At 49.4% G+C, this 22,117-nt stretch overlaps 8 protein-coding genes across 8 annotated transcripts; 4 read left to right on the top strand and 4 right to left on the bottom strand.

The window, feature by feature from the left end:
• Positions 1-4,022: 4,022 nt before the first annotated feature.
• Positions 4,023-5,132, top strand: BO80DRAFT_361946 (macro domain-containing protein; the record flags this gene model as incomplete). Its single annotated transcript, XM_025716038.1, has 2 exons — positions 4,023-4,654; positions 4,709-5,132. 2 exons carry the CDS (start codon positions 4,023-4,025, stop codon positions 5,130-5,132), a joined length of 1,056 nt encoding a protein of 351 aa, XP_025572544.1.
• A 310-nt stretch (positions 5,133-5,442) lies between these two features.
• Positions 5,443-6,997, top strand: BO80DRAFT_164300 (putative mitochondrial inner membrane protease subunit Imp2). Its single transcript, XM_025713888.1, has 2 exons — positions 5,443-6,135; positions 6,258-6,997. The coding sequence occupies exons 1-2, from the start codon at positions 5,669-5,671 to the stop codon at positions 6,628-6,630; spliced, it is 840 nt and encodes a 279-aa protein (XP_025572545.1). The 5' UTR covers positions 5,443-5,668; the 3' UTR covers positions 6,631-6,997.
• Positions 6,640-10,254, bottom strand: BO80DRAFT_427517 (uncharacterized protein). The gene is made up of 3 exons (XM_025720027.1): positions 9,993-10,254; positions 7,386-9,941; positions 6,640-7,321 (listed from the first exon to the last, which is right to left on the bottom strand). Exons 1-3 carry the CDS (start codon positions 10,113-10,115, stop codon positions 6,770-6,772), a joined length of 3,231 nt encoding a protein of 1,076 aa, XP_025572546.1. The 5' UTR covers positions 10,116-10,254; the 3' UTR covers positions 6,640-6,769.
• A 299-nt stretch (positions 10,255-10,553) lies between these two features.
• Positions 10,554-11,536, top strand: BO80DRAFT_467121 (GLTP domain-containing protein). The gene is made up of 4 exons (XM_025722825.1): positions 10,554-10,719; positions 10,773-10,831; positions 10,885-11,003; positions 11,091-11,536. The coding sequence occupies exons 1-4, from the start codon at positions 10,602-10,604 to the stop codon at positions 11,383-11,385; spliced, it is 591 nt and encodes a 196-aa protein (XP_025572547.1). The 5' UTR covers positions 10,554-10,601; the 3' UTR covers positions 11,386-11,536.
• Positions 11,537-11,540: 4 nt separating this feature from the next.
• BO80DRAFT_412886 (amino acid permease) lies at positions 11,541-13,696 on the bottom strand. Its single transcript, XM_025718033.1, has 6 exons — positions 13,473-13,696; positions 13,223-13,407; positions 13,076-13,155; positions 13,002-13,012; positions 12,561-12,930; positions 11,541-12,492 (listed from the first exon to the last, which is right to left on the bottom strand). The coding sequence occupies exons 1-6, from the start codon at positions 13,587-13,589 to the stop codon at positions 11,708-11,710; spliced, it is 1,548 nt and encodes a 515-aa protein (XP_025572548.1). The 5' UTR covers positions 13,590-13,696; the 3' UTR covers positions 11,541-11,707.
• Positions 13,697-14,267: 571 nt separating this feature from the next.
• On the top strand, positions 14,268-15,794 carry BO80DRAFT_412889 (uncharacterized protein). Its single transcript, XM_025718034.1, has 7 exons — positions 14,268-14,468; positions 14,524-14,628; positions 14,691-14,909; positions 14,957-15,099; positions 15,153-15,220; positions 15,282-15,312; positions 15,367-15,794. The coding sequence occupies exons 1-7, from the start codon at positions 14,277-14,279 to the stop codon at positions 15,776-15,778; spliced, it is 1,170 nt and encodes a 389-aa protein (XP_025572549.1). The 5' UTR covers positions 14,268-14,276; the 3' UTR covers positions 15,779-15,794.
• A 2,295-nt stretch (positions 15,795-18,089) lies between these two features.
• On the bottom strand, positions 18,090-19,083 carry BO80DRAFT_480266 (uncharacterized protein; the record flags this gene model as incomplete). Its single annotated transcript, XM_025723329.1, has 2 exons — positions 18,090-18,553; positions 18,660-19,083. 2 exons carry the CDS (start codon positions 19,081-19,083, stop codon positions 18,090-18,092), a joined length of 888 nt encoding a protein of 295 aa, XP_025572550.1.
• Positions 19,084-21,540: 2,457 nt separating this feature from the next.
• On the bottom strand, positions 21,541-21,890 carry BO80DRAFT_427519 (uncharacterized protein). Its single transcript, XM_025720028.1, has one exon. The coding sequence runs from the start codon at positions 21,796-21,798 to the stop codon at positions 21,628-21,630; it is 171 nt and encodes a 56-aa protein (XP_025572551.1). The 5' UTR covers positions 21,799-21,890; the 3' UTR covers positions 21,541-21,627.
• Between the last annotated feature and the right edge of the window lie 227 nt (positions 21,891-22,117).

Below are 22,117 nucleotides of genomic sequence, written 5' to 3' on the forward strand. Positions count from 1 at the left end.
CATGCATGCATACATGCATACACACGCTATGCATCAGGGTAACCCTGCGTCAGGTAAATCTGTAAGCTGTAAGTACGAAAATTATGTATCAGACTCTTGAGTACCCCGTACATACCTTACTATACAGACACATTCTTATTACATACTAGAGCCGTATCTGCAGGTCGACCTACATACGTGTAGTCTTACGCCTCGTGTCAATCGAGGCGTTGGAATGCGATTGGACAGGATGGGGATTAACTTTAAGGTATCTAGTGGCTTTGTTGGTGCGATTACGGATACAGAAACCCAAGATGGGACGGAACTCGCTAATCGGGCCCCAGCCTAGGCTCCCATGCTATCCTATCATCGTCCATGGATGCCGGACCGATGGATATACTAAATCTCACTTCACCCCTGGAATGGAAAGGTGCCAACTCAGTCCCCCCTGAGACAACAAGTCGTGACTCGGGAACACGAGGGGGTGAAGAGGAGCCATAACAGACCGGAAGGGAACCGGAATGCACGGCTGCCTAAATCAAGTTGCTAGGATGCCTTAGGAAAAGCCGCCTGCAAGTATGCACGTAAGTGTGTGCGTGTTTGTGTGTGTGTGTACAGAACGGGGTTGTGGATATGGATGGATTGATGGATGGTCTTTCAGGTTAGTTGGTCTCCATCTTTAGGATTTGAAATTTTTCGATGTCTCACCCGCTTCTCCTCCCTATGAATGGTCCTAACTAACTACCTAGAGAAGATGGATGGATGGGATGGTTTGTGATGGGATGTTGCTCTTTCTACATCGTATCTAGTTCCTACCAAAACCACAAAGCAATCCCCGACGGGATTTGCTCCGCAGTATCAATTTATTCGTGATTCTTCTGTGGTAGGCTGATCCCATCCCTTTCCCCATCCACATCCCAACCATCTAGATCCGGCGTAAGGCTTTGCTTGAAACCCCATCTTCGACTCGGGTAGCGCCGCGATCTATCGGTCAGCATTATGGAGCTCATTCCCAATGCGGGTTAGAATAAGCGATCCCACGGGATGAGAAGAGCATGCATCTTGGGTTTCCGCGATGGTGCCTAGATGGAAAGAACCTCAGATCTTTAACCAAGTGGGTATCTTCTGCACCGTGCCCCACCGCGGATGACCCCGCTGAGTGGACGGAATGAAGAACCGTGATCGAAGCCCCCCGACCGACCGTCGACCATTGACCATCTTAAAATTTAGTTGAGGAGAGGGGTTGGTTGAGATTGAAGAATTTGGCAAGGCTAGAAGCAAAATGGAAGGAGAAGAAAAAGAAGAATTTTTTTTTCTTTCCCCTCTACGCAGTACTTCCATAGTGTTATGTTTTTTGTTTTGCCTCCTGATTGAAAATTCCTCGAACAAAGGAATTTGAAATTGGAATTGGAATTGGCTTTTCGATCTCATGAGTATGTTGTGCGACGATGCTGATGAACCTACTAGATACCTATGAGTATGACCCACCCACCCTGGATCATCGGGATCAGTTTAGGGAAAGTTTTGAGATCGCTGATCGAGATCGGTTACAATTTCTTCTCGGCAGAAGGGGGCGGGGGGTTCGCTACCGCGCGCTGCTTGCTCTGCAACTGCAGCTGACCTTGCCAATCCTGGGGGAAGAGGGAAAGGGGAAAAAAACAGGTTTTTTTTCCCCTGCGCTATCTGTCACTCCTTACTTTCTAAATTTTTTTCTATTTTTGTTCTGTTGCTTTTTGGTGGTTTTCTAAGGGGTTGTCCCTAGGTATACACTCTTGCTGGAATTTACTATGTGGGTGAACCTTTGAACTACCTTAGGTACTATATCCGTAGTAAAATTTGGCCTGGAGGATCAGTCCTCCCTACGGAGTATCAACTACCATTCAAGACCCTGATTAGTAAATAATGTGATAGGTTATTATCGCATCTCGATCAGCCTCAACTAGAAACTAACATCGACCCCGATTTTCCAATCTGCAAGGGTAGAAACAATGACAGCTGTCATGGACCAGTACTTATATCATCGCCCCGGGCGTGCGTGTCTTTCTTTTCTTTTTTTTTTCCTTTTTTTTTCTTAGGGAATCTAGAAGGCAACGGGTAAGGCAACTGCATTACTTACTACTCCGGACAGGGGGGAGGGGGGAGGGTCGCCTCGAACTATCTAGCCGAGTCCCCACTTATCAGACGGACTTCGGACTACGGACTAGATAGATAGATACTCGATGGCTGATGCACCTGTCCCGCACAAGCAAGGCTAATGCATCTCGATACTGACGGTATGTTGTGGAGGATCTTGGAAGATCGAGATTGCCGTCCGATCTGCTCCATACATAGCACAAATACGAATTTCCTCATCAGGGAACAAACGCCCTGCAAGGATATGTATGGAATGCAGTGACAGGGGTAGGTATGTGTGGGAATCATCTAGGCGCTGGGATGATCGGGTGGCTATGTATGTAGCTAGCTGCATCCGACCTAATATACGGAGTACATGAGCTTGAGAGTATAGAGCTTAGACGAGAGACTTGGGTGCACCCGTCAGCCTGTCGGCGGTGATTGTCTTCGATCAAAAACAATGGATACGGAGTACTGTCGCGTGCAACCCGGTCAGCGCCCTTGCATTAGCTCGCCTTACTCGTGGCTGGACCAATCATCGTTTGCCATTGTAAGATGTGGCTTGCTTATCTGGGGATTTATTTGCACATATTGCATACAGACTGTGTGCGCTGTATACTCTACAAGTCATATCGGATGAGATAGGTAAGATATTGGGGTAAGAAGGTTAGGTACGGAGTACTTTATGTGGGTGTAGGGACTCGGACCAGATCATAGCATCGTTCTAGATCGGGTAGTAACTAGATAGATCGGTTGACATCATGACAGCCTCGATCGTCCCGGTGAACTACCTACGTAGTACCTATGGGCATTGTTATCTATCATTTTGACAGGTTGATGTCGTGATTGTCTTGGGTGTGAAGTCATTGTGCTCTTTGCATCATGGACCCTGGACGTTCTGTGTAGTACAGGGTTCTCCTTGCTGATTGCTAAGGGCAATTATTGGCCTCGGTTGAGTATAGGAATATTACTCATAAGATTCAGCATCATTATGATATGATTGTTGAACTGGGAACTCTTGTGAGCGATGGCTTCCATGTCATATCTTCCGTACAATATCTAGAGTGACTGAAGACGTAGGGAAGGTGGCTCGAAGTAGTGATAGGGTACGGAGTAGACAGAATTAAAACATGGAATCATTGAATATCAGTGCTAACAGTCATTCATCAGATAGACTAGTAGCTATATGCTGCCAGTAGGTCAGGTGTGTAGGCGTTCTAAATGCGATGCCAGGAAGTTGACGGGACTCAACGATGTTGACTGATGATGAACGGAGAACTACACAACTGGCGCAAGCCCTTTATATAGTTGCCAACCTATGTGGGATGCCTCCTTCAATAGGAAGGGAAGATCCACAAGATCCTCAGGCAACTCCCGCGCGGCGCCGGATATCATTCACAGGGATGAGGTAACACTTTGTAATGGAAGTGACTATGAAGGAATTTTCCATCGATGACAAAGCAGCCATGATATAGTTATATTTCAACGTTCAGCTTCTCGACGTAGTGGTCACTTGTCTCACAAGACCTGAGGTCAAGAGCAAGTCATTAAGTGCCATACTTACGGAGTATATGGCCTAGAAATCCCCACTGACTCCAGGAATGACAGGTGTTGGTCACATGCTAGGATTAAGCTCACCTTTCGATAAGATAAAGGAATCGCGCATCACGTGCGAGCTCCCCTCCCTAACAATAGAGCAACACGGTCCTCGATCTATCATCATCATCATCATCGTCATCTTCTCTACATCACTAATTTGTGCTGGACTCAAAGGTTTCTTAGTTTGAAGCCTGTCTTATGGTGACCAACGTTGCACTCAGCTAGATCGCATACCGTGACGAGCATTCGGCTGATCGCTGGCGACATTGCATCATCTGCTCGAATCGACCGTATCGTTGAGTTAATCCGTCCAATTCGTTACACTACTAAGAATGGCGTGCCCTCTTGTACCGCTCGCAGAGATCCCGACTATTGCCCTTCTATACAAACTCAGGCACCTGCTTCCAGCCTCATCCCCTCGCGTGCAGCCCTCGAAGGCCTTTAACGACACCATCTCTCTGATCCGCAGCGACATCACGAAACTGCAAGTCGACTGCATCGTCAATGCAGCCAACAAGTCTCTTCTTGGAGGTGGTGGCGTCGACGGTGCCATCCACCGTGCCGCCGGGCCCGAATTGCTCCAAGAGTGCGAGGCCCTCGATGGCTGCGACACTGGCGACGCCAAGATAACCTCTGCACACGACCTTCCGTGCAAAAAGATCATCCACGCCGTTGGACCTATCTATGGCCTTGAACTGCGAAGGGGTCGGAAACGCCCGGAATCGTTGCTGCGTAGCTGCTACCGGCGGAGTCTGGAGTTGGCCGTGGAGAACAATATGAAAAGCATTGCGTTTTCGGCAATCAGCACTGGCGTGTATGGATATCCAAGTGAGGCTGCCGCTCGGGCTGTCCTCGATGAGACACGGAAGTTTATGGAGCAGCCGGACAACATTGGGAAATTTGAGCGCATCATTTTCTGCAACTTTGAGCACAAGGATGAGGTAGCCTATGAGGAGATTACTCCGTGAGTGATGCCCGGACTAATACCTATTGGTAGTCTCAGCTAATGACGGTTTAGCTTGTTCTTCCCACCAGAAGATCAGGTCCCCAGTGCCAGCAGCGACCTCGGACCCCAATCAGAATCTGACGGTGAGTCTTCGAAATCGGCAGAGATACTCGCAGCCAAGCTTCCTGACCCGCCAACCGTGGACCCTGCCTTGGACGGACAACCGGAAACTAAGAAGCAGAAGGTTAATACGGGCCATACCGACCAGAGCAGTAAAAGCTACTTCGAAGATTTTTCTATCAAATCCGACGATGACTGGGAGGAGGTTGACGGATCGGAAGACGGCCGCACCGAGAAGCTTGATGATGAGCCGGTGCAAGTCGATAGTCCGTCTTCTGAGAATGACGTGCAGAGCGTTCAGTCAGTTCAGTCCAGTGGGATTATTGAGATGGATGGATCGCATATGTCGGACAGTCTTCTAGCAAAAGATTGGTAGTTGCTTTGCTCCAGGCAACAATGAGGCAGCCATGCATTGACTTGATTTAGGCTTGGCGTTGGGTGGGTTGTTTAATGGTAGCGTTTATGGTCATGCAAAGCAGACCTTGAGATGTCATTGTTTCAGATGGCATTTCCTTATGACCTCATGTCTTTACGTGGGAGTATCTCAACTCTGATTAATGATTGCAATGGTGATACTCGTCGCGCCGCCGACACAACCCTTCTCTGTATACCCAAAAAGTAACTATGCAAACTGTGCAAACAAGCTCACGATATCGGGATAATTTGATAACCACAAACGCTGCATCTGATGCGACACCACTCAGTCTAGCAATTGATACCCATTGACCTCTCAATCCACCTCATCTCCTGTCCACAAACCGTCAGACATAGAGATTTCGTCTTAAACCTCCAACCCCACCAACCCGATCCCCGACCAACAGACCACCACCCGCCCACCTCCGTCCACCCTCCGACCTCAAACCACCACATCCATCGCAAACCCCCAACCCAAACCTCATACCGCAACCCAAAATGCCACCACCAAATAACCCACCCCCTCAATCGCCCAAATTCCGCGTCCTCCCCCCAGACCTCGCCAAACTCCGCCGCGGCGCTCTCCCCCGCTCCAAGCTCACCTCCAACCCCCAACCGCAATCCCAATCGCCCTCGGCCTCACAACCACAACCCCAAGCTCAAAAACGCCCCTCCTTCTTCGCCCACCTCCGCAACACCTACGCCTCCCTCCCGCGTCCCTACCGCACCACCTTCCGCTTCATGGGTACTCTCCTCCCCCTCGTCCCGATCGGGCTTTTCTTCTCCGAACATGTTCTCCAGGTCATGTGGGTGCGCGGACCGAGTATGACGCCGTACTTGAATGAGGATTATGAGAATATGCAGACGAAGAGTGATGTCGTTTTGGTGAATATGTGGGGTGGGGGTGGCGTGTGGCCGTGGGAGAGGAGGAGGAGGTTGGAGAGGGGGATGGTGGTTACGTTTCGGTTTGTTTTGTCCCCTTCATTTACCCTGGGTGTTTGGTTTTGGTGGTGTGGTGTGCTTGGGCCGGGTTGGGGTGTCTTGTGTTTGGGATTTTGCTAATCGTGTTGGTGGGGTGGTGGTGTAGGTCGCCTGCGAATCCTCGGCATATGGCTATTAAACGGATTATTGGGTTACCGGGGGATCAGATCACGACGAGACAACCTTGTATGAAGGAGACGCAGATCGTGCCGTATAATCATGTTTGGTTGGAGGGGGATGCCCAGGATCCGAAGAAGACCATGGATAGTAATTCTTATGGGCCGGTGAGTATTAGTTTGATTACGGGCCGGGTGATGGCTGTGTTGCATCCAAGGTGGAGGTGGTTGGATTGGTCGGATTGGGAGAATGGGGTCGTGGAGGGGGATGTGGAGAGGAGGTTTGGGGAGGATTATAGGCAGGAGGTGCGTGATCGGGTGTTGAAGGAGGCTGTCAAGTTGGAGAGGCCGTTCTTGGAGTGAACGGGTGGTTATGGATGGATTATGTATTATTATTATGCGCTGTATATAGACGATACTTTGCCTTGTATTAGATAGAAGCATCATGGAGCGGTAGATCTGCCTGCAGAAATTGACACTCGATGTCCCTGTGCTTGGTATGCTATGTGATTATGCGCACATCCTCCGGTTGATCCTCCTGTAACCGATTAATCTCGGATGCGATACTCAGCACCCACCGGTCCTTCTCTATCCGACTCCGGGCTTTGAACACAATGGTCCGCCCGTGGACTCCAAGCGTTGACACTTGCTTGAGCCTCTGCTTCGTCTGTCCTGTCAGCCCGTGCTCTCGTGCGCGAAATAGGTTCTTCTTGAGAGGCTGCCAGATTACGAATGTGATCGCCGTGTCTTCATCGCTGCTTGTGTAGACATCCGACGAAAGATACACCCGAGGTAAGGAATGGTGACCTGGGTGATTGCTGTCGAATGTTTGGTTCGCGTACAGCAAGTCGGAGTCTGTCAACAGACCGGAGTAGATATAACAGTCGTTGAGGTCGATGGAGGTCTCCAAGTTCTGGTGTATATGAGGAACTTCAACACCGTTGCGCTTTCTCAGTGAGCTTCGGAAAATCAGCAACTTCCCAGCCGTTAGGACAACATGGGTTTTCTTGAAGGTCGAATGGCGACGAGGCTTCCGATATAGCTGTCCAGATATCTACGTTATGATGTAAGTATCTAACAGTATCTAACAGTCTCTATCAGCAGAACGGAGCACATACCTTAATTGTCCGACAGCCTGACAGCAAGCATACGTTGTGCAACAACGGCGATGCTTCCGCCTTCTTGACCTCCCACTTTTTAGCAAATTGTCCCATGATGGATTCCAATTCTTCATCGATCCCCAACAGCTCCAGATTGCGCTGCCGGAGAGCCTTGATCTCAGCCGCATCAGTTGCGATTTTGTCTTTCCAGTATTTGACTAGAGCCTCAAGTCGCTGCATCCATTCGTTCTTAGTCGTCTCATTGTACGCCTGGAAACGGACGACGAGCTTGTTGTCTAGCAGCATCTCAAAGGTTCTGTCGTCATCAAATTGCCGCGTTGCACCGTCATCCCGGTGCGTATCTCGAGAGTCAGGGTGGAATTCTACATCTGGTCCAGCCTCGATATTCGGATCGGCGGGACAACTACCACGCCGCACATTCCGCACCTCCTGCACCTTGCTAAGGTCGATAAAACCATCAGCATGCTCAAGATTGTGGATATTCCTCTGCCGCTGTACAAAGGCCTCCTCATCATGTTTTCTGATGTGCTCTTTGTTGCCACTCAGCAACCAGGAGATGTCCCCATCCTGAAGCGGATATGGGTCAACTTCATAAGACAGAGGCGATGCGTCCAGAATTTGCTGCGTGGAAGGCATATCAGACCCACTGCGGCACAGCCTTGGAGGCGCTGGGGGGAGCGACTTCGACGGTCTGCAGAAAAACAGGTAATGATCCTGGGTGAAAAAGTATAAACGCTTGAAAAACATCTTGTTCATTCGCTGATGTACACCCCGTTGGGATGTAAGACGCACCAGGAAGCCTTCCACAGGTTCAGGCTCGTCTGCTTTCTCTCCATCACGCTTGATGTATGTGTTGTAATGCTGCCTTGGTCGCAACTCGAGCTCATGAGAAGTGTGCATAGCAAGAGAGCCGTACATCCTTTCCTCATTAGCGCCAAGAATCCACTCCAGTCGGTCGTACCGTTTCCAGGCAAGCCCCATGATCTCGGTTTTGGACCACCTTTGCAGCACCTCGGCCCACTCCGGGCGGTTTTCCAGCAGTTTCAAACACCCCTGTACGATGGCTGTGGCTGCCGATTCTTCGTGGATTACCGCCCGACTGAGAATGCCAGTGTTCTTTTTCTGCGAGTCAAGGGCGGCTTCCAACTGTCCGAAAGGATTGTTAAACACAAGAGAGACGCCCAAGTCAGGGACATGAATAGGAAGCGAAGATGGGCGGCGTCTTCCCATGACTTGGCTGAGGAATGTAAACCATTCAACGGCGTGCGCGGAAGATTTCGGTCGAATGATGTAGATTTTGGTCCCATGCTTACATGGACCCCAGAGAACGATTGCTTTATCCAGATGCGAATAGAGATTTACCTTTGTTCTCTTTCGACCCAACGGCACCTCATAGACTGGAGCAACCCGTGTACCTGCCTTCTGCACCTCGGGTATAACACGGGTTTTGTACATCTGAAGTGAGAACGGCGCATCTTCGTCGGAAGCTAAACGACACGCCACCAGGTATTCCCGCCAGTGATCCACGACCCTTGTTTCCATCTTGTAACTGTCGTTCTCCGAATAATCATCAGGAAGCTTCTCCTGTACCGTCTCCTCGATCCGCACAAGCATCTTTTCGGCCTTGATGACCTCCCCTTCTTTCATCTTCCGTCGGTGCGGCAAATTTCGCGACAATTTAGCCTGGGTCCTCGATATTCGAGATAGGACTCTCTGTTGCTTGTCTAGTAAATTATCGTCTAGGTTATGCTTGGCGGCCTTCCTCGAAAACGGGTGTAATGGGTCCATTCTGGATCGACGCCCATTTCGGAGGGGCTCCTCTTCGGCAGTCTCGACCTGAGGCTCCTGCTGTTCAAGGTTCATGGAGGATGTAGTAGGGACCCTTCCTTTTCCTTTGGATCTCGAGTCCGGCCTTAGTAACGCGGTTGTAGACCCATAATCACTAGCAGGTGCCAAGGGACTTGACTGACTGGCTCCATTTTGGCTTGGGGTACTTAGCGTTTGCTTGCTTGATCCTTGCTCAAGCTGCTCCGCGTTCATGGTGCTTGAGGACGCCCCAGCCGCGTCATTGGGCTCCTGCTCCCTGGCTGTATAGTATGCAGAACTCCCATCCCGTTTCCCCATCGATGGATTCCAATCGTGTTCATTGTCCCCTTGATGTGAAATGGCAGTGTCTGACGCAGTGGTAGTGATGCGAGAGATATCATGATCTTCCGCGAGCGTGTAAGGTACAGTGCGGAGATCGCTTTGTGGGCGCGCTTCTTGGTCACTAGTCTCATCCTCTTGTTCCCTTTCCGTCCATTCATCCTCTGTGGTATCTGTTGCGGCCGGTGATTCTTCTGGTGCCGAATCGTCCTGGTCGGTGTCGGAGCCCTGTGTGTAATGCGCCACGATTGGATCTGCGGAGAAGGTGACGGTTTTAGAGGAATATTTGCCGAACTTCATCCGGGTTCTCCACCATGACTTGCGGTGGTTCTGCAGCCAGCCTTGGGGAATTGGGCCGATGAAGAACCTCCTACTGGTCATGTGCATATGCCGAGGAGAAGCATGATGCTTTCAGGGTCAATTTAAAGCAACACAAGGCCATTGCGATAGAGCACGTACCAGTTTCTCAGCGGTATGTGAGTCCGTATCTAAGCCATGATGCCGACGGCATTGAAACGCGGCGTGTGAATCAGTCGCCATGTTGTCGCTGGCATGCTGATCTGGGGATAAACGAGAAGCCATGGCATTTCTTGTAGCGCTCCACGCGGATAAACAAAGCAATTATGAAGACCGTATAGACCTAGACAAACAAAGCAGGCCAAAGAAGGCAGATCCGACAATGGCAGGATTTCCCAGGAACCCAATCATGGTGCGTGCCAACAATTGGGCGTTTTGTTTCCTGCAGTCGACACTGCAACAGGAACCGATGACGTCGCTGTCCGCCCCGTGACCGTGGAGGGAGTTTGCAGTGTTTGAGCTGTATCTTACCTAATCGAATCTTGGATCAGGGGCAACGGACCCGCTCATTGGCCTCACCGCTTGCGTGTCCCGCTTCCGGCGGTGTGTCTGAGAGTGTGCCAGGCCGGCCGTTGTTGTTGATAAACTGCCGCCTTCCCCTCCACGTTGCCTCTTCTTGCCCCTGGACCCCTGATTGTATTTCACTCGCTTGCATCCCCTGCACATATCTTCTTTCTACCTCCATAGACTCTATCCCACCACTAAAACACAATGGCTACCTGGTTCGACCAACAGAAGAAGTCCTTCGCGGACGTTCCTATTGATGCTTCCAACGGCATCTCGACCACCGAGTTCCTCGAGGCCGCCGAGTCCCTCACCACTCTGTTTGGTATGCCATTGACGGATTGGTCCTCAAAATACAGTGCTGATTCTCTTTGCCAGATGTCCTTGGCTCCAGGGCTTTCACCCCCGTGAAGAGTGATTTGACCAACAACATCAAGGTTCGGACATCGTACCCCGCAGTTAGCAGTCACGGAGACTTACCCCATCACAGAAAGTCAGAGAGAGGCAGCTGGCTGCCCCCGCCGAGTCCGAGACTCTCCAGGCCCTCGTTGTGAACGAACTCAAGACCAAGAAGCACGTCGCCTCCGAGGGACTGCTCTGGCTTGTGAGGTACGTCTTGCCCCTAACCCATCCAGCGGCTGTTTCTGTGGTACATCTGTCAGTTGGGTTACACATGCTGATACATGAGTCCTATAGAGGTCTTGACTTCACTGCCCAGGCCCTCCGTCACAACCTCAACAATGGCAGCACCGAGCTCTCCGACTCCTTCCGTGAAGCCTACGGCAACACCCTCAAGCCCCACCACTCTTTCGTGGTTAAGCCCATCTTCTCTGCCGCCATGTCGGCCACCCCCTACCGCAAGGACTTCTACATCAAGCTGGGTGATGACCAGGCTAAGGTCAACGAGTCCTTGGACCGTGAGGTGGAAGCTCTCCAGAAGAGAGTCGCCATCCTGAAGGAGTTCCAGGCCACCAAGGAGGCGAAGTGGTAAATATCAGGACATATATTTTCGATGTGAGGAATATCTGGCATATTACTGAGCGCAGTTTTAAAGATGTATATACTTCTAAGAGTCTGAGACTACCTGCATGATAACTAGATGTTTGAAATGCGCATCATTGGTTAAGACCACGTCATTTTCCCTCTATTAGACCGTAAATCGGATCTCTGTCTATTCTGCTATCCCTGAATATGTCGCATCTATATAAACCAAAACATGCTTTTATAGGAACCTAAATCTGAAACAAGTGGTGTCCGTCTCAACAGTCGATCCCCATCTAGACTCTATCCATCCCCTAACCAAGCCGCTAGCGCTACTTCGGCTCCGGCATGACTGTGGGTCCATTCCACTTCTTATGCCCTCGAACAAACCAGTCAATCACCGCGAATAACAGAGCAATGCCAAACACCGGGGCGCCATAGTTCATGCTGCTGGCCGTGACCGGTTGCGTCTCAGGCCAAGGCAGGAAGATGGTAATGTAAGTGCCGTACAGGATGGCAAAAACATTGATCGGAATACCCAGTTTTCCCAAGGTAAATGGGCCCCAGCGGATATCAGCCGGGGCGCGGATGCGCTTGATCAGCATGAAGAGGACAGGGACTAGGTAGGAGATGTATAGGGCGAGGGTATCCAGTGACAGGACGGCGTTGAAAGCAGCTGAAGAGCCAATATTGATCAATGCAATCAGTACCGTAATTGTCGTGACGAGGAAAAGAGATCGGAGGGGGATCTTGTATCGAGGTGATACATATGCGAAGAATGATGAGAATGGGAAACCCTCATCTCGCGCAAAAGCCCATGTCAGCCGACTAACGGATGCCAGCACGTTGAAGGATGAATAGCAGCCCGAAAGAAGAATTGGCAGCATCATTGCACTGGCTGCTGCTTTTGACCCTGTCTGAGCATAGAATATCTCAATAATGGGGTATCCGGTCGCCGAATCGAGTGCACTGTGGAAGTCTCCCATTGTATATAGCAAGGCAATAGCAAAACCAAATGCGAGGATGGCATTCAATACCAGGCCCCAGACCATCGACCGAGGAACGGCTCTAGGAGCATCATTGACCTCCTCTGACATATGAATAACACCGTCAAAGCCTGTTTAAAGGATCAAATTGAGCGTTAGCTGGCAATTTGCGGGTACTCAAAAGGGATTGGGGGCTCACTGCTCAGAGTGAAGGCTGCTGTCAGCAAGCCAATGGAATAGATAACCCCGTCGTTGTGCCATCCGCTCTGGTCAGTGACAAATTCCGCCCATACGAATTCATTCGTGTGGCGTTGCCCTAGCACGATCATGACAACCATGATTGCCGGGTAGGATAGTAGATGGATGACACCCGATAGTACTTCGACGGGTGCAAGAAGACGGCGGGCAAAAATGTTGACCAGCAGCGGCAGGAATAGGACTGCAAAAACGAGAAGAGTCCCATGCCAGCCTTGGGGGACGTAGGAGGAATAGTTCTGTACGAGAAGTCCCTGGATTTCAGTCCCAACTAAGTATGGCCCAACGGCAACATTTGCCCACCATGCTATGACCTATTCATGAATGCGTGCCTTCGTCAGAAAATGGACAGTGCTAATGCTCCAGCGGCTTATCAGCAGCTTACCGTGACCCAGCCTGTTAGGAAAGACACCAATCAGCCCAATGTGAAGCTTTCAGAGGCGTTTGTGAGCCACTCACCTTTAATAAAGCTCAGAAATCGAGGGGCAACAGGTGCTAGCTCATACGTCCAGTGGTATTGAGCACCAGCTACGGGATTTCTGGCGCAGCGGTTAGGAAGTTGCATCTAGGCACATGATCGCCTCTAAGATCGGGAACCACTCATACATGGAGGCCATCTCTGCCATGGACAGAGTTAAACTCAGAGAGCCAGCGAAAGATAGTATCATGCCGTAGACGATTGCGACTGGGCCGCCATTCAACAACCCCGCGTATAGACTAGATCCCAGGGATTCCCAGGATGCCTGTAAGGTTGCGGCGAAAGCTAGCATAGGTAGAAAGCCTAGATACCGCTGAATGATATTAGCATCCATTGGTTAATCTCGAGTTCCCAGTCATTCAATTGCTCCCTACGCACCTCAAGTCGCGGCTTCCCTCGATATTGGCAGGAAGATGGGGGTGGAGGATCCTCTATGCTCATAGCATGAGGACTCTTGTTAAAACCAGACATCTCAACTTGGTGATTGTAACCCATAACTAGTGGTTATCGTTGTCATGCAAAAAGAAGCATGCGTTCTCAGTCCAAGGAATCGGATACCTAACTCAGCGCAGGGAGTAAAAGAGTTGCAAAGAGAACCTGAGGGGGAAATCAAGCGGGATGGCATTGCATTTAGGAAAAAGCAATGAAAGCAAGCTAAGTATCCTATGAGGATGAAACTAACCGTCGGTGTCAAATGAATGTTGATTAAAACGGGCCCACGGGTCCAGCCGACCTGCAGGATGTAACCCCCGCCCCGATCTAGTACGAGGCTTGTAATTGAACTAAGCAGGGAACTCATCCTTCTGCGTTTTGTTTCGAGTTCTTTCTACTGCCACTAACCGCTCAATCCCACGTCTTTGGCCGCTGAGCGGAGCCTGAGCTGAGACGCATAAGACGGAAAAGTTTGGACCAAATCCCCCAGGATGGCCCCTGTCTGCTGGACTTGCTAGAGACTAATATACTTAGATCGTCTACGACGGAATCCAGTTAGGCTACACAATAGGGTCAAGGAAAAAATTCTTACCCCCATGGAAGAAGGAAGTAACCCCCTGTCAGCCTCAACGTGCAAAGTACATGGAGCTTATATATAGATACAATGCACGAGACCCTGCTGGTCTTCTTGATTTCTGCGTCTGCCAGTGCACTTAGCACCGAGAGCATGCTTTTTGCTCTATTGCCGCTATGTCACCATTCTCGTCTGAGCTTTTGCCACCCTTAGAAGCGATAACACCTGATAACAGAGGCCCAGCGCTCACAATTGTAGCCTTCATCTTTCTATTCGTGACTCTAATTGTTGTCGTCGTCAAATTTGGGTCCACGTTATACTCGAAGACGGTGCTTTTCAGCACGGATGCACCTCTTTGGATTGCTTTGGTATAGAGCCCGTCCTGTTCTTCTGGGACCATAGTTGATGCCAATGCACTGGCAGGTCATCGCTTTCATCCAAAGTCTTCTCACTCAATTTGCGGTTGACAATGGCCTTGGAAGACACACCTCTTCTCTTTCCTCTGCTGAATTCTCTAAGTACAACAAGGTCCGCCATCCTCCCATTATCAAGTATCTCATAAAGCTCACCTTTTTGTTGTTATTGTTTAGTTGACTTATGCCGCTCAACTACTCCCGATTTTGGTCCTTTCACTCTCAAAAGTGTCAACATGTCGATTGATTTACAGAATCACACCGGGTCAACACATCAGACAAGCCAATATGGTTGTCGTCATAGTTGTCGGTCTATGGACAGTTTTTGCACTTTTTGCCACGGCCTTTCAGTGTCGGCCACAGTGGGAGTATCTGCCTAGTCAATGTGCCGGGGAGGTGAGATATCAGGACCTCGGACAATTGCCTTGCCTAATAATTTTCAGGGAGCCGTTGCATACCCGATCATAATTATCAACATCCTTACGGACCTGGCACTGGTGGTACTGCCGCTGGTTATGCTTTGGAACGTGCAAATGCCATTTCAGAAGCGTCTCCAAATCATTGCTTCGTTCTGCGCACGGCTCATGTAAGGAGCCTTTACTGAACATACAACCTGAGCACATGCTGACAACCTTGGAGTGTGGTAGCAGTCAGTATCACCGAACTAGTATACCTGCCGACATACTTGCGCTCAAACGATCCAACATGTATGTCCAGTAGCCGGGAGAAGAATGGAAATGACAGCTAAGGAATATGGCATCTTCACAGGGACTATTGTCAACGTCGAAATTTGCAATGAGTAAGCTTTTTTGTCGGGTGACAATCTCTTGGTAGCTGATCTCCCTTTTTACAGGCTCACGATGTACCTCAGCATTATTGCAGCCTGCATGCCTTCCATATATCGCATTCTCAGCAGCTTAAAGTCAGGATTAAACGACGTCCATGTATCTGATATCGAGCTCAACACGACTCAAGGAGCTACCGGTTCAAGATCCATGTCTCGAAACCAGGCTGGCTCCAGCTCCCGCGCAAGAAGGCACTCAACGCTTTTGCCAGGCTTCCGAGGCACTGATCTATTCTCCAGGGATGATAATATGACGCAAAATGGACTGTATACGATACACGATAGTGGGGTTCGCAGGGATAGGGATGGTGCAGAAAGCACGGAAAGCACTCAGTGGCTGACAGAAGAAGATCAGCTACCGGTCGACGGAGTCAGGAAGACGGTGGACATATACGTAGAAGTCCACGATAATCCATCATGAACGTTTTGCATAGTCGTGGGAACACAATTGGTTGCGTATAACAGTAGGCAATTGATGGGCACTAAAATGAAGCCTATATACGGAGCATATGCCAGGCGCGTGGTGGTCTCTTTTCGCCTCCTTTTTAGACGGCTCCAACAAAAGTGAACCAGCGTAAACAATGAGTTTGTCGGACTTCGGTCGCTCATGTGGGTGGGCTTAAAGCTCAAGCACCCGCGGGTTGTCCGACGGTCCGAGGCTAGCAAGGAACCCCCGGCTTAGCTCTTAGATAGACTGCAGTGGTGAGATTCTTATCTCCACTTTCCCCTCTGGTCGTATTGAAGCCATTCTATCCCAAGTATCTTCCCGAGACACCGAGATAAACATGAGCATGAGCCTATCGAGAAGCGAGAGACTTATGACAAGGTAGCCCATAGATCATGATGCTTTTCTTTCCCGCATTGCAGTAGTTGGCAATAGTAAACAAAGTTCAGCATCCATATCAGTCCCCCACCAATTTAGTCCGCAAACGGTCATCTTTTAGATCATTCACTAGTGGCGGAATCCTTCCGTGAGCGATTTATAACCCGTCCAGTATGTTGCTAACTTACATAGTACGGACGGGGTCTAGACACTGACAGACTGTAAACCCCCATTTCCTAGTCTGACATGTTATGACAACCAACTCTAATAGGAAGTCATCAACGACACGCAGCGTAAGGTAAAGTGTGTGTAAGATAAGTCCGATTAATATGTGCTTAATAAGATCGGCACGTACAGTTTTCAGCTCATCGTTCTCATATATAACCATTAATAAAATCGGTCCAAAAGTGGTTAGCATGTGCGGGGGAAGGCGCAAGCCACCCTGAGTCCCTTCTCGCCTTAGGGGAAGCCATGTTGTCTGGGCCATTGGTGATTTCACTAGTTCAACCAACTTCTTAATCCAACTTACTTTCGCCTCTTCTCTGCTAGGGTCTAGGCTAAGGCACACTACTTGTGGTACTCGATGGCTGTTCTTGGGAGTTACGGAGAAACAGAATGGAGCTCCCTGGGGCTGGTTCGGCCCTATCACTAGTCTATTCCGTAGGGGGCGGTCTCGACTCGTGACGGAGGAATCGGCACAGTAAAGAGGATTGGGGGATGGTGTGAGAAGGGGACTGCTGCGCATCTCTGAATTTATTTGAGAGAAAGATCGTTTAGAAAGGAAAGTGCACACTAGAATGGCTTATTGGGAGAAATATGTTTACGAGCTGTTCGAAGATAAGAGATTGGGTCTCTCAATGATGATAATATCATCTTGAATAAACATGGCTTACAAAATACATTTTCTCAATCAAGAATATTTTTGCTTTTCATGGAAATACTGTGACTTGAGGATGATCAACAACAAGGATACTGTAGTAGTACCCTTATGTTGATAATGAACTAATCACTCAATGGCCCTGATGAAGTTCTCGGCTTAAGCCTGAACAGCTTATTTCAGAAAATTCGGCTTTCCGGCAGGGAAATGTACACATGCCGAGGAAAGATGAAGAATTACATCCACGCGCATAACGCACAGTTCCACTTCCTGTCTATTCCAGTCCGACATCGGTTAAAATGGTAGAGAGGACTTGTAGAAGATGCAAGTGACTTGAGTAGGTGCATGCCTTCTCGAAGGGATGTTTCCCCCTCTCTTCTCTTTTCCACCTAATCAGTGATTAGGCGTTTTGAGGAAGCCTAGTTGGAAATACCGAGGAGATAGAAATTACTGGATTTGGTAACATCGAGGAACTATTTGATTGTATGACGGATGTACAAGTGATCTAAAGGTAAAAATACCTACCCAATGCGCCGATAGAGTCATTTTGGGATTACCACCAGAACTGTACTCTATCTAAACGATCCCTGAAATCCTAGATTGGTCCATTGAAATTAGTAGGACGTCCCTGTAGCTTCTTAATATCGGCGGGAACAGGCCCCTGCCGGGGTGATTGGATTCTCCCGTCGGAAAGAACTATTATTCATGTCATCCTAATTAGCTTAGGACATCAGGCGGGGAAGAAGTAGGGCGGGTGGGGATGGGGGTTGTGTCACGAACAACTAATGTACTGTGATGTCTTGGAAGATGGCAGGTCAAGGGAAAGTGTGGGTTGAGCTTTAATTGATTAATCTTTTTAGCAAAGCTGACTGATGCATAATGGACATTATAGTTGTGGCCAGACCAGCCGCTGGGTGGGGGACACGGATACCTTCTATGCTGGGCAACAAGTAAGGGATCCCTCATGTAGAATCTATCCCAGCGATACGCGAGTGCCCACATGCGCAACATGCGGATATCTGGAATAGTGTCTCACAATGTATCCAAGAATCTGCGCCAAACAGTGAAGATAGCGGCGTGATGTTCTAGGCTACATCTCCTTAACACCGGAATGGGGTCATTCAAACTGACTGCTACCAGGGTTAAGACCTGCAAGGTGGGAGCGGCGGTGTGTAAGAAGAGCTGAAATCTGGGCTGGGTGAGCTCGACATGGTGCAAATGAAGCTCTGAGAGGCGGGTGAAGTGAATTTTCTGAGCCAGGTGGGTGAAGGGAACTGAGCTCAAATCGTGGAGTTGGTCCCACATGGACAGCCGGAGGACGAAGAGGTTCGGGGCAGCCCGGGTGGCGAGATGGGAGAGAAAATCTGTGTTATCATCCGGGTCTGCTGGCCCAAGACAGTTGTCCAAGTCTTGCAGATCCTGAAGACAGGCCTGTAGGCTTTGATGCAGAGGCCCGGACAGAGTAAAGCAGTCCGGTGGAACCATGTAGTTGTTCTCTACCCTACAAATGTAGAGACTCTTGGTTGCTGACCGGGGAGATGCCGCGCTCAGAGCTTTCAACAGACTAGTGAGGCCCTTGGCCTGTGTCCACCTTCATTTTACCTAAGGGTCGACCAGTTGAAGGGCATATAGCTCTTCCCCGGAGCCGTGCGCATGGGTTGACAAGGAGTTGTTTCCGCAATGTCTGCATGCCGAGGCAGATAAATGGACTCGTCTTTTTGGATGGATCCATAGGAGGATAGTCTCGCATCCCGATAGTAGAGACATGTTCCAAACGCTCTAAGCATTGAGTGAGACTTGCTACCACGCTAGTCGAGTCTGCAAGCGCCAGTTGATCGGTTTGAGCAGACTTATAAATTGTATACCGCGCTTTCACTTCCTCGGTTGTCCAGTTTTGGCTCTCCGGTATATCCAAGTGAAGGATTCCTGTAAAAGCAGCCAAGTCCACCTCGTGATCCCCAAACTCTTGCGGGGTGAGACACAGCTCTCGTCGTGTTAAGTTCACGGATAGTTCGAAGCCGTTCATTACGTGCGAGGAGACTAGAACGGGTGACGGAGAGGATGTGTATGGGTACTTGTTGGCTAATTGTACCGCGGAGTGGAGTTGTGCGGAGGCCTTTTAGGGGTGGGAAATAGAGTGTTATGCTCTTTGTTAAACTAGGTAACCCTTGTAGGATAGAACCAAAACTAATATCAAATTTGTCTATTGCCCCTCGGATGATGTACAAAAAGGCCTTATATTTTTTTTCCCAATATGGTGTTCGTTAGGATAGCCTGCTAACTGATCCATGAAAATAGCGGTAAAGGAATCTCAAGCTAATCAGGCGTAGAAGACTGTGGTTATATTATAAACCTTCATTAAGCGACGCCAGAGGGTTGAATGCTCGGTTCAGTGAGTCAGAAAGCTTAATATCAAAAGACTAGTTATAGTTCCAAGCCCTAGAGCCCTTGCGATAATACCGCGGCGAGAGTGAGCAGCACCTACCAAACAGTGGATTCGTTGCTTTATCCAGTGGCATGTACTCATACGAAGGAATGCAGAATATGATGGTGCGAAAGCTCCACGTAATGTATGATGGCAACCTGAAAAGCGACGGGGGGGACGTTGTCTACGTGCCATGGCTAGGTTACTGCCCAGACCGAGCCGGCTCCAAGGCCTACTAAGCCACGTAATGACTAAGGATATACTTGGTGCACTTGGACTAGTCATCGCCCAAGGGAGGCTACTTGGGGCGGTAGTATAGTTGCTGATATACCGGTCCCTGTGGTTCTCAGGATTTCGCCTCGCCTTTTAGATTATCGGAAACGAAAGTAGCATCCACGATTGATATACGGCCATCGGTAAAGGTCCATATGTTTTGATCTTGGACAATGCATAGTAGGGAATCAAAAGTGACGTTTGTCCTTCCTTGAACATAACATGAGCATATGCAGGCGGATCTGTGTTTCAAAGTAAAGAGGGATCAAGAGTATTCTCGGAACGTGGACATAATCTATTTAGATCACTAGATCTCAAACCGCATGTCAGGTGGCTAGATTCATCGCTAACAGGCAGCTCCCCACTTTGGATCTTAAAAATAGAAGAAAGCTCTAAGAGTAAGACCATCTCTGACAGTTAACGTGATAGTGCGGTGAGACCCCTCTGTGGATGATGAAACAACAGTGGGAACAACCAGTGTTTCGGGACAGAAGCTAAGTGCAGCTACTGCGTACGGAGGACTGTGCCGTTATCTGTGATGTCAATCGCTGCTGCTGAGGAGCTGGCATTGCATTACCTGCTTAGCTCACGAGATGAATCCCGAAGATTTATTTCGATCTGCGATGAATCCCATTGTGTGGGCGTTGGCGATCCAGAAACCCTAAGCAAAGAAATATTTAGATGTGTCTATGTAGATACGCGGCAGTATCTAGACCTCTGTATGGATTAGTAGGCGACGACATCCACCAAAAATAGCTTTGGAAGGCTGAGATTAATTTTGATCGACGAATGTGATTAGTTTTGCATGTCAGGCCGATTCAATCCACGGTTGGACCTGACGTTCTTGCTGCCACGGAGTTCCTGAACCATGGACGGACTGGGCCGAGGTCCTGGAACACCCACGGAGCACTTCGTAATCAGGTATAGAGCTTCTGAGCTAGGATGACAGCGGACACCGAGAAGGGAACCACCGCCGACCCTCAAAAAGATCTACACGCTGCATTCTCAGAATAGCGTGCGTGGTACTCCGTACTAACTACTAAGAGGTCCAGGGGCAGATGATAGGCAGGCTGACCAAGGGGAGCCCACCAGTTCGGTTGGTCAGACCGACGGTATGAGACATCACGATCCACGAATGATAGCGAAAATGGCGCTTTAGCTGGGTTTGGCATGGTTTTCCACCTTTGAAGCCTTAGGGTGGCTGTAGTTTTTAGGACTAAAGGCACTAGCGCAAAATCCTGAGCTCTTAGACTCTAAGCGAGATGACAAGTGATGTGAGAATCTGGTCAGTATTCTCCATCGTCCCTCTAAGTCAAAACTGGTCAATAGTGGTACATAGGCTGGGACTTATCTAACAACTATAACGCCTTATTAGAAGCTTTATAAACGTCTAAAGCCTTATTTGTGTAAGTAGATGAGTAAGTAGGTGAGTGGCAGCTCCAAAATTCTTCTCGTAAGTCGCAATAGCTGTTCTATCACTGGATCGGCAAATTTGATTGCCTGTGTTGGCCATTGGGTGTGGAGTCCTCCGTAGTTGCCGAACGCTGGAACGAGGGCAAAGGAGGGGATCTCGGCACGCACGGGTCCTCCCACCGTCCCACGACCCTTTGTCCCCCGTGCCGTGTGTCCGGCGAGAGTGTCCATTGTGTCTACAGACCAAGCTTCTCAGGAAAGCATACCCCAGTCCGCGATATAGGCCTGCTTGAATATGATGATTCTACATTTCATATGAGATTGAGCATATCAAAATGATGTGTAGTCGTTACCCTACTATCGTCACCAACAAAAGCAAAGAAAAGAACGCCCGCTGCAGAAATTCCACGGCCTCTTTTTCCCTAGGCTAGACCTTCGGAAAGGACAAATCTAGAAGCTCTAAAACCCGGATTGGACGTCTACCACTGTGGTCCTGTCCCGGATAGCCAAGTAAACGGCGCTGATCGACATGAGAACCATCAGAAGCCTGCTAATCGTTACTTCATGCGAAAATAGAACGAAGGCGGCCGGGTCATCCTTGATCGTGTTTTCCGGAAGATTTGCCGCCATCGAGATTCCATCGAGATTTGTATCTCGTTCAGCACGAGTGGTCTCCTGGACCGTGAGCTGTAGTAGTAGCCTAGTAGGGATTTTGTTCCACGTCTTGACCACTTTGTTGGGATGCATAAGCTCAGGAGCTGGTTCCCCAGATGCGATCAACGTCCGATTCACCTGCTACGGAAAATAGTGCTGATGATTAGGCAGTAAGGGAGAGCAATTAATCCTAAAAGAAACCGAACCATGGATGCATGACAGGGAAGTCCCTTCAGGCGGCACAGTTCCTAGTCTAGCTCTTCTGCAGTGGACGGGATCGTCACCTTCCCAACTC

Source organism: Aspergillus ibericus, assembly GCF_003184845.1.
Source record: "Aspergillus ibericus CBS 121593 unplaced genomic scaffold BO80scaffold_37, whole genome shotgun sequence".
NCBI lineage: Eukaryota > Fungi > Ascomycota > Eurotiomycetes > Eurotiales > Aspergillaceae > Aspergillus > Aspergillus ibericus.

Excerpts from the sequence above, each read along its gene's own strand:
- BO80DRAFT_164300 (XM_025713888.1), top strand. The coding sequence starts at position 5,669 with ATGCCACCACCAAATAACCCACCCCCTCAATCGCCCAAATTCCGCGTC. Across the intron at positions 6,136-6,257 it reads GGGATGGTGGTTACGTTTCG|GTCGCCTGCGAATCCTCGGC; the intron begins GTTTGTTTTGTC and ends GTGGTGGTGTAG.
- BO80DRAFT_427517 (XM_025720027.1), bottom strand. The coding sequence starts at position 10,115 with ATGGCTTCTCGTTTATCCCCAGATCAGCATGCCAGCGACAACATGGCG. Across the intron at positions 9,942-9,992 it reads CACATACCGCTGAGAAACTG|CATCATGCTTCTCCTCGGCA; the intron begins GTACGTGCTCTA and ends TGACCCTGAAAG. Across the intron at positions 7,322-7,385 it reads CAGGCTGTCGGACAATTAAG|ATATCTGGACAGCTATATCG; the intron begins GTATGTGCTCCG and ends ATCATAACGTAG.
- BO80DRAFT_467121 (XM_025722825.1), top strand. The coding sequence starts at position 10,602 with ATGGCTACCTGGTTCGACCAACAGAAGAAGTCCTTCGCGGACGTTCCT. Across the intron at positions 10,832-10,884 it reads ATTTGACCAACAACATCAAG|AAAGTCAGAGAGAGGCAGCT; the intron begins GTTCGGACATCG and ends ACCCCATCACAG. Across the intron at positions 11,004-11,090 it reads GGACTGCTCTGGCTTGTGAG|AGGTCTTGACTTCACTGCCC; the intron begins GTACGTCTTGCC and ends TGAGTCCTATAG.
- BO80DRAFT_412886 (XM_025718033.1), bottom strand. The coding sequence starts at position 13,589 with ATGGGTTACAATCACCAAGTTGAGATGTCTGGTTTTAACAAGAGTCCT. Across the intron at positions 13,408-13,472 it reads GAGGGAAGCCGCGACTTGAG|CGGTATCTAGGCTTTCTACC; the intron begins GTGCGTAGGGAG and ends AATATCATTCAG. Across the intron at positions 13,156-13,222 it reads ATGGCAGAGATGGCCTCCAT|AAATCCCGTAGCTGGTGCTC; the intron begins GTATGAGTGGTT and ends CCGCTGCGCCAG.
- BO80DRAFT_412889 (XM_025718034.1), top strand. The coding sequence starts at position 14,277 with ATGTCACCATTCTCGTCTGAGCTTTTGCCACCCTTAGAAGCGATAACA. Across the intron at positions 14,910-14,956 it reads CTAGTCAATGTGCCGGGGAG|GGAGCCGTTGCATACCCGAT; the intron begins GTGAGATATCAG and ends AATAATTTTCAG. Across the intron at positions 15,313-15,366 it reads AACGTCGAAATTTGCAATGA|GCTCACGATGTACCTCAGCA; the intron begins GTAAGCTTTTTT and ends CCCTTTTTACAG.
- BO80DRAFT_427519 (XM_025720028.1), bottom strand. The coding sequence starts at position 21,798 with ATGGCGGCAAATCTTCCGGAAAACACGATCAAGGATGACCCGGCCGCC.